Below are 9,264 nucleotides of genomic sequence, written 5' to 3'. Positions count from 1 at the left end.
GAGTCTTTCCCAATTTCTTTTCCTTTTCACCAGTTTTCTTTCCCCTAATCCCTTTAAAATTTTTTTAAATTCACAAATAATATATGAAAAATAATAACAGCCAACATTTCCTGAGAACTTAGCAGCCAAGGTTCCAAGACGGCTGTGTCTCATAATCATTCTGTGAGGTAGATTACTATAATTAGCCCCATTTTACAGATGACAAAGCCAAGGCAAATGGGTTAAGTAAATTGTCCAAGGTCACACAGAGGCAGAAAGAAGCTAATAGAAGCTGAAGCTTCAGGGTCAGTAGCTCATTTATACAAGCTGCTCCAAGAGTCTGTATTCATATTTAATTGTCCTTTTCTTAAAGAAGGTAATGAAAACTTCATGCGGTAACAAGAGGTCAGTGTGCTGTTTTCTTGCAGATACTTTAAAAATACATTTACATCTATAAACACACACGGAAATAAATGTGCCCCTACTCTGTGTATGGCTGGCACCCAGCTCCTTTAACACAATGTCTTCACTCACTCCACTTTTCTAACCATTGTGTGGTGTGCACCACTGATGCTCTACTTTATTTACCAGCCTTTCTGAAGTTGAGCCCTGTGCTCCCCTCCTCTGACTCTGGCCCCTCCCTGGGGTTCCCACCCTCTTCGCAGCTTTTTCTCCCTTCGCCCTGTCCCCTACGCTGTTTCCCCCCTCATACAGCCCCTTTCCCTGTGTCCTCACTACTTCATGCCCCAATTCCTTCCTGCCTCCCGCGTTTCTCCTCTCTCCTCGCCACCCCGCCCCGTCCTTCACCGCCCACCCTGTTTTCCCCGCTCGCTGCCCGCTCTCTCCCACACCAGCTTCCTCCAGGCCTGCCACATTACCCTAATTCACAGCACCCCATCCTTCCGCCCTCACTCCCCGCATCTCCTGCCCCCACCCCCTACACCCCTCCACGGCCAGGAGGGAGCGCACAGCCGGCGGGCTGCGACGCGCGCTGACAGTGTAATGAATGGCTTCAGCTGTAATTAGCGACCCCGCGGCTAATCACGATGTACATTTACATTTTAAGTGCTGCAGAGGGAGCGCGGGAAGGGGAGGGGACCGGCAGGAGGGGATGCGGCCCGTTTCGGCGTTCTCCCTTCACCGACTGTGGAGAGCAGTGAATGCGAGGCTTCTACATCCGACAGCAGTTTAGGAGGTTGGGGACGGCTGGGTCCTCGAGGGCCAACCTGGCCGGACGCAGAACCGCCCCGTCCTCGCCCTACACAAACCTGAAGCTCCCAGGACCCTTTCTCCAAATGACAGAACTCCGCCCAATCCCTTCCAAGTGATTGTGCAGCCCAAACTTGCATACTCCCGGGGACGGAGAGCTCGCTCCTTCCACAACCAGCCCGTTCCAACGTAACTTCCAGCCTTTCGGGGGCTTTTTCTCAGGGCCTGACCTTACACAACCCTCGGTTCTCCACGCCCCGCTACGCGCTGCGGACAGTCTTTGTTTCTTCCCAAGGCTGCTGTGCCTCTAGCCCCCACCGCTGTGTGGGGCCCATGGAGACTGGAGCGAGACCGAAGTCCCGGTTCGGAGCATACCCCGAGGGTTCCTGATCCCACCAGGAGACGGGGAGGGGGTCAGCCATTCACACATTGCGGTGCCAAGGTCCAGGCGCCGCAGCCACTCCCAGGAAGTGGTAAGAGGGTAAACCCTGGTTCTGAACAGCAGGGACCGAGGGCCGCTCCCAAGAAGTGATAAGGGGGTAAACCCTGGTTTTGAACAGCAGGGACCGAGAGCTGCTGCAGATGCCCAGAGGGCGAGAACAGCGGGAGGAGGGAGAAGAGCGTCTGGCAGCCCCATCTCCAACTGAGGCCCAGCAATCCAAGGCACCGTCATGCCCCCAGCACTTTCCCGGTTGCCCGCCCGCCCCAGCTCTCTGTGTCCCTCCCCGCCACGCCCCGTCACAGTCCCCTGGCTAGGACCAGATCTGCCGCCCTCCCTCAGTCCTGACTGCGTAGGGCGGGTGGAAGGAGGACGGGCGAATCCCGAGAGCAGTTTTAGGGAGGGTCGGGCCCCTTCTCAGACCCCCTCCCTTCCATCAGTAGTCCTGACAGCCCCCAATCTCATCTTTCTCTAATGCTTCTCTCACCCGGCAGGAGACCCCGGGCCTCTCTTTCGGTCCCGTGGAGTTTCCGCCGGAGAGGCATCCAGTAGTTCCATAATGCCCCCAGGGCTTCAACTCCCCACCTTCCTCCCTTCTTTCTCTCTTTTATTTTTTTTTTTAAGTCTTTTTAATTTTTGTGGGTACATAATAGGTGTCTATATTTAGAGGGTACATGAGACGTTTTGATAAAGGCATGCAATGCATAATAATCACATCCTGGAGAATGGGGTATCCCTCCCTTCTCTTTTGTATTTTATTTAATTAATTAATTAATTAATTTTTTGAGACAGAGTTTTGCTCTGTCGCCCCGGCTGGAGTGCAGTGGCGTGATCTCGGCTCACTGCAGCCTTCAGCTCCCGGGTTCAAGCGCTTCTCCTGCCTCAGCCTCCCGAGCAGCTAGGATTACAGGAGCGCGCCGCAACGCCGAGCTGATTTTTGTACGTTTAATGGAGACGGGGTTTCACCATGTTGACCAGGCTGGTCTCGAACTCCTGACCTCAAGTAATCCGCCCACCTCTGCCGCCCAAAGTGCTGGGATTAAAAGCGTGAGACACCGCGCCCGGCCCCTCCCTTCTCTTTTTTAAAACCTGCGTTCACCTAGCCTCCTTTCGAAAAGGACCCCACTGGATCTCAAGGGGCCAGTGTTGCCTGAGCGAATTCCGCCTGGGAGGAAGGGGGCGGCCACGTTGGCAAGGCATCGTGCCTGGCTCACCCTAAAGCGCGCAGCTCTAAGGGTGGGCTCTTGGGCCTGGGTGGAGCGAGCCTACCGCCTTTTCAGAAGAGGTCACGCCCGCTTCCCCACGCGCCTCGGGGAACAGCCTGGCCCAAAGCCTCACTCTTCACGTCGCAGGGGTGGGCGGGGGTCCGGGAGCCTCGAGCTCCGGGCAGGCGTGGCGAGGCTGAAGTCTGGGTCTCCCGCGCCCCGCGAGGACCACGCCGCGACGTAATCGCCCGCGGGGAGGCGCGGAGTGGAGCCGCAGCCAGCTCCTCCCGCACTCTGCTGACCGCGCACTAGCTGTCCTTGAGGCAAGAATACTTGGGAGCGGAAAAAAGGTGGGGGTGTTCCCCGGGGCTGGGGAGGAGGGGCGAGGCCCCAGCAAGCCTCTTGGAAATCTCTCCCTGGGAGGGGACGAGGGGCGGCCTTCAGTTGCAAATGGGAAGGGCTCGGATACCGGATTTGAAGCAGTGTTTGCACCGCAAGCGCAGCTTTTATTTAGACTGCCGGTTTGTGAGGGTTGGCTCTCAGAGCGCTGATGGCGATTATAGTGGAACTTCACCTTCACCTGCTTATGCGCCCGGCAGCGCGCCCGCTCCCACGCCCGCGTAGCTGAGGACCCAGACTCGCCAGGAAAGGCTAGTGAGGCTGGGGCCCGGGCGGGCCGGGCCGGGCCGGGTCAGGGGAGGGGCCTGGCGGCAGGGGCGGGGCCTCAGCTAAAGGCGCGGAGCACCGGGCGCCGAGAGCGCTGAGTAGAGCGGCGCCCGCTCGGGAGAAGTGGGGCCGAGATCGCGCCGTCCCAGCCCGCCCGCCGGCGTCTGCGCTGCTCCGGCGCCCTTACCCCTGCTGGCCCTTGCAAGACGCGACCGGCGGCCATGCAGCCCCGGGGCTGAGGCCGCCCCATGGCAAAGCCGGCGGTCCCGGCGACGACGGCGCATGGAGAACTTCCGTAAGGTGCGCTCCGAAGAGGCGCCAGCGGGGGGCGGGGCCGAGGGAGGTGGCCCGGGCTCCGGCCCCTTCGCAGACCTGGCGCCGGGCGCGGTGCACATGCGGGTCAAGGAAGGCAGCAAGATCCGGAACCTGATGGCCTTCGCCACCGCCAGCATGGCGCAGCCAGCCACGCGCGCCATCGTCTTCAGCGGCTGCGGCCGGGCCACCACCAAAACCGTCACGTGCGCCGAGATCCTCAAGCGCCGCCTGGCGGGCCTGCACCAGGTCACGCGGCTGCGTTACCGGAGCGTGCGCGAGGTGTGGCAGAGCCTCCCGCCTGGGCCCACGCAGGGTCAGACGCCTGGCGAGCCGGCCGCTAGTCTCAGCGTACTTAAGAACGTGCCCGGCCTCGCCATCCTACTTTCCAAGGACGCGCTGGATCCGCGACAGCCCGGCTACCAGCCCCCGAATCCCCATCCTGGTCCCTCGTCCCCGCCAGCCGCGCCAACGTCCAAGAGGAGCCTAGGGGAACCCGCAGCTGGAGAAGGCTCCGCGAAGCGATCGCAACCCGAGCCAGGGGCTACGGACGAGGATCAGACGGCCTGAAACTCCGGACTGTGGGCCACCTAATCCGGCAGGATCTTCCGCCAGCGCCTCCACCTTCAGATGTACCTCCAGCCTTTCACTCCTCGGTCCTCCGGAGCCCACAACCTGGACACAGCTCCTCAAGACAGGTAGCATGGACCTTAAGGCGACAAGAGAGGGGCCCCAGAAGTGGCAGGAGAGGATCCCCGACCACCCTAGGGAAACTTCGTGCGATGATTGCCGCTTATGCCCGTGTTGCGTGAAGACACGGAACTTCACCTTTTCTGGGACCTTCTTTGGGGAAGAATGGTGGACAGTGGGATTCTGGAAACTTGTTTGGGACCCCCAAGGGTTAAAGCCACCCAGCATTCACGAAGAGCACCTGAAGTATGGAAGCTGAGAAGAGTTATTGGAATCACCCCCACCGTTGACAGAGAAAGGCAGGGGGTGAGAATTAACTGCTTGAGGGTAGGAGAGTCTGAGATGTGGGGGCCCTATTCCGCTCCCCGCCCTGGGACAGTTTTCCTTTCTAGTTTTCTTTCCCCTGCTTCAGAGGAGCATCTCTGAGGGTTCTAGCTCTTTTAACACCCCTTTTCCCCCTGCTGGCCCAGAGGGAGACCCAGGACTGAACTCTCCAGGCCTCCTCCCCTGAGCCCTGCAGCTGGCTGGAGTCTTGCTTCCAATAAAACAAGCACAAAAATGGCTCTGTCCCCCATTTTTTTTCTAACCACCCGCCTGTGCAGAGACAGCTCTCGCCTGGCCCCTTGTGTCTCCCCTCCCCTCCAGCCTTGCGTCCTGAGTCTTTGGAGTCTTCAGGGTCAGGCACAGAGACTGAACAGCTTCAAAATGGTGCAAGACACTGCCCAGTCCCTGGCTTCTTCCTCTCTCCTCCCCCACTCCGCCCTCCCGGGCTGTCCCTGGCCTCAGGGGCTGTTGCAAATGGGGGCCCGTGTCCCCCTGTATGTACATCGCCACTAAGGGACAGGGAGCGGCACATTGTTTTTCTGGGAGGGGAAGGAAGGAGTGGAAGGAGAGCATCGATGAACTCTCCTGGAGGTCACTGCAAAGGGTGGCAGACCCTGCTGAGGTCCCTGAATCTGCAGCCTCCAGACAATAAACTGAACCTTACCCAGAAGGCTGGCACAAAGCCCCCAGCTCTGTGGGTAGGATCTCCCCTTCACTGCCCTCTCTCTGAGAAAGGACAGCACACCCTTGGGAAAGGGGGAGGAGAGAGACTGAGCACAAATCCACTGCTGGAAATTACTATTCAGCAGAGAAGCTGGGTCTTGGGCTGTGAATCACTGCAGGCCTCCTGATAAGCTGCTGCCTCCAGCCCTGCACAGCTGTCTGTTGAGAGATAACAGCCTCATAAGCTTCTCTGCCCAACTCCAAGCCAGCTGGGGGGTGGGGGTGCTGCTGTGTGCTGGAAGAGCTCTGGTGAGTTGGGGGTGGCATACAGCCCCAGGATCTCAGAAGCAGATCTCATCCCATGCAACTCAGCAGCACCCCTGGAAAGGGGGAGATGCGGAAGAATGTATTTATAAGTCATTTTGCTGGCAGAACCCTGAAATAAATCCTGCTGGTGACAAGAGATACGTTCTGTGGCTGACTGGAGGGGCTCTTAGGGAGGTTTCCCTCCCCTGCAGTATCTCTGCTTGAGCTTTGGAGTGAGCTTTGTCATCCAGACTTTGTCCCTCATTGCTCTCTCCAAATTCCTGCTCTTGATGAGTCCCTGGAGAGGGCCAAGGGGTTTGGGTTTGCTTGTCTGACCCTCTCAGGGGTGGCCCAAGAAGCATGGAAGGAATGTAAACTGTCCTGACAAGATGGCCTAGCTTCTCCTGGACTTCAGCATCTAAAGGCAGTGATAAAACTTGGACAAGGTCCTGCATGGTAGAAGCTTAAGGGAGACTGGTCTTGGTTCTGAAAAGGGTCCAACTTTCCAAGACAACAAGTGACTGATTGCCGGGTTACCAGGACTATGAAAGCAGGGCCTGAGGCCGGGCATGGTGGTTCATGTCTGTAATCCTGTAATCCCAGCACTTTGGGGGGCCAAGGCGGGCAAATCACGAGGTCAGGAGTTTGAGACCAGCCTGGCCAACATGGTGAGACCCCTTCTCTACTAAAAATACAAAAACTAGCCGAGTGTGGGGATACACGCCTGTAATCCCAGCTACTCGGGAGGCTGAGGCAGGAGAATCGCTTGAACCCGGGAGGCGGAGGTTGCAGTGAGCTGAGATTGCATCACTGCACTCCAGCCTGGGCGACAGTGTGAGACTCCGTCTCGAAAAAAAAAAAGAAAGCAGGGTCTGCTAGTCTTGTCACGGAGATAAGGCTGCAATGGATTTCTTTTTTTATTTTTATTTTTTTTGAAACGGAGTCTCTCTCTGTCGCCCGGGCTGGAGTGCTGTGGTGCGATCTTGGCTCACTGCAACCTCTGCCTCCTGGGTTCAAGCGATTCTCCTGCCTCAGCCTCCTGAGTAGCTAGGATTACAGGCGTGTATCCCCACACTCGGCTAGTTTTTGTATTTTTAGTAGAGAAGGGGTCTCACCATGTTGGCCAGGCTGGTCTCAAACACCTGATCTCAGGTGATCCACCCGCCTCGGCCTCCCACAGTGCTGGGATTACAGGCGTGAGCCACCACGCCCAGCCTCTCTTTTTATTTTTTTTTAAATTTTTATTATTATTATTATTTTTTTTTTGAGAAGGAGTCTTGCTCTGTCACTAGGCTGGAGTGCAGTGGTGCAATCTCAGCTCACTGCAACCTCCACCTCCTGGGTTTAAGCGATTCTTCTGCCTCAGCCTCCCAAGTAGCTGGGATTACAGGCATGTGCCACCACGCCCAGCTAATTTTTGTATTTTTAGTAGAGACGGCATTTCACCATGTTGGCCAGGATGGTCTCAATCTCTTGACCTTGTGATCCGCCTGCCTTGGCTTCCCAAAGTGCTGGGATTAGAGGTGTGAGCCACCACGATTTTATATATATATGTATTTTTTTTTTTCGCCCGGCTGTAGTGTAATGGCACGATCTCAGCTCACTGCAACCTCTGCCTCCCAGGTTCAAGTGATTCTCCTGCCTCAGCCTCCGGAGTAGCTGGGATTATAGGTGTGCACTACCATGCCTGGCTATTTTTTTTTTTATTAGTAGAGATGGGGTTTCACCATATTGGCCAGGCTGGTCTCAAACTCCTGACCTCAGGTGATCCACCCGCCTCAGCCTCCTAGAGTGCTGGGATTACAGGCATGAGTCACTGCTCCCGGACTTTTTTTATTTTATTTTTTATTTTGAGACAGAGTCTCACTCTGTTGCCCAGGCTGGAGTGCAGTGGCACAGTCTTGGCTCACTGCCACCTCCGCCTCCCAGGTTCAAGCAATCCTCCAGCCTTAGCCTCCTGAGTAGCTGGGATTACAGGCGTGGGCAACCATGAGCAGCTAATTTTTGTATTTTTATTAGAAACGGGGTTTCACCGTGTTAGCCAGGCTGGTCTTGAATTCCTGGCCTCAAATGATCCACCCGCCTCGGCCTCCCAAAGTGCTGGGATTATAGGGGTGAGCCACCGCCCCCGGCCTGCAGTGGATTTCTCTTGATGGGTCAGAAAAGTTCCCTTCCAGCCCAGAAACCTATCCTGGGGGGTAGAGAAGAGAGGAACATGTTTATCCAGCATCAGAGCATTAACCTTCCCCCAAGCAGGTCATGAAACACTTTCTTTTCTGCACTCCCGCCCCACCCCGGCAAGTTTGGTTCCCAGGCTTTCAGTAGGTGTGCTGACTCACCAATGGAACCCAGCACGCATGAGCACCCCATCTCTGCCCTACTGATTTCTGGCCCCACTGACCTAGGAGCAGGCTCCAAAAGAAGGTGACAGATGTTCCTCTACCCGCCCCCTCCACCAAGGCTGAAGTGGGAACCTCAGAAGTCCTGGGATAAAGGGAGGGGTGGCTAGGGGAGCACCTCAGAGACAAGGCCCACTTCAGGAGCCGACTAGTGGCAGAGTGGGAGAGTCCCTCTTGTGAAACCCCATTTTTCCAATAGTGGTCTCTACCCAGGAGCTTCCTGGACCCAGCCTGGTGCTTGCCTTGGCCCTGCCTTGGGACACTTCCAGACTAGGAGTGGCAGTGAAGTCTCACACCTAGAAAACTTAGGTCACAAAAACAAAATCCATTTGGAAACTTAAAAGTATATAATGCAAGGCCCAGAGCTCATGGTCGAATGGGTGATGGACTTCCACCTGAGCCTTCATTCGTTCAACAAGTGTTCATTGTTGTACCAGGACCCAGTCTAGGAATGGGCTGGGGCTGGGTGTAGAATCACAGCATAATCAGACATTGTACCTCAAAGAGGGCCGAGTCTTGGCCAGGTGTGGTGACTCACGCCTGTAATCCCAGCACTTTGGGAGGCAGAGACTGGGGGAGGGGGGGGGTCACCTGAGGTCAGGAGCTTGAGACCAGCCTGACCAATATGATGAATACAAAATTAGCCGGGCATGGTGGTGGGCGCCTGTGATCCCACCTACTTGGGAGGCTGAGGCAGAAGAATCGCTTGAACCCAGGAGGTGGAGGTTGCAGTGAGCTGAGATGCACCATTGCACTCCAGCCTGGGCCCATCTAGCACAGTGTGATGATAGAAGATGGGAGCTCTGAGAAGGGGAAATTACCTTGCCCAGAGGTGCTGATGGAGCTGGTTCTCCAAGGATCAGGAGTTAGCCAGCTGACCAAGACTGGACAGGGAGCTCCAGGCAGAGCATAGAGAGCGGGTATGTATGATGCTGAGGCTGCCACAGGTGTCTGATGGATAGAGGAGATGGCAGAGGGTAACGTGTAGAGATGCAGGTGAACTAGAGTGCTAGGTGGGAGCCAGGTCACAGGGAAGTGAGGGAGCCACTGGGAGCCAGGGAGTGCTCTGAGC

At 56.5% G+C, this 9,264-nt stretch overlaps 1 protein-coding gene across 1 annotated transcript; it reads left to right on the top strand.

Annotated features, from left to right (window-relative positions):
* Positions 1–1,073: 1,073 nt before the first annotated feature.
* Positions 1,074–5,950, top strand: RPP25 (ribonuclease P and MRP subunit p25). Its single transcript, XM_063597126.1, has one exon. The coding sequence runs from the start codon at positions 3,781–3,783 to the stop codon at positions 4,378–4,380; it is 600 nt and encodes a 199-aa protein (XP_063453196.1). The 5' UTR covers positions 1,074–3,780; the 3' UTR covers positions 4,381–5,950.
* Positions 5,951–9,264: the final 3,314 nt, after the last annotated feature.

This window comes from Pan paniscus, chromosome 16 (assembly GCF_029289425.2).
Source record: "Pan paniscus chromosome 16, NHGRI_mPanPan1-v2.0_pri, whole genome shotgun sequence".
In the NCBI taxonomy this organism is placed as follows: Eukaryota; Metazoa; Chordata; class Mammalia; order Primates; family Hominidae; genus Pan; species Pan paniscus.
This window is presented reverse-complemented; position numbering and strand designations above follow the sequence as displayed.

Excerpts from the sequence above, each read along its gene's own strand:
- RPP25 (XM_063597126.1), top strand. The coding sequence starts at position 3,781 with ATGGAGAACTTCCGTAAGGTGCGCTCCGAAGAGGCGCCAGCGGGGGGC.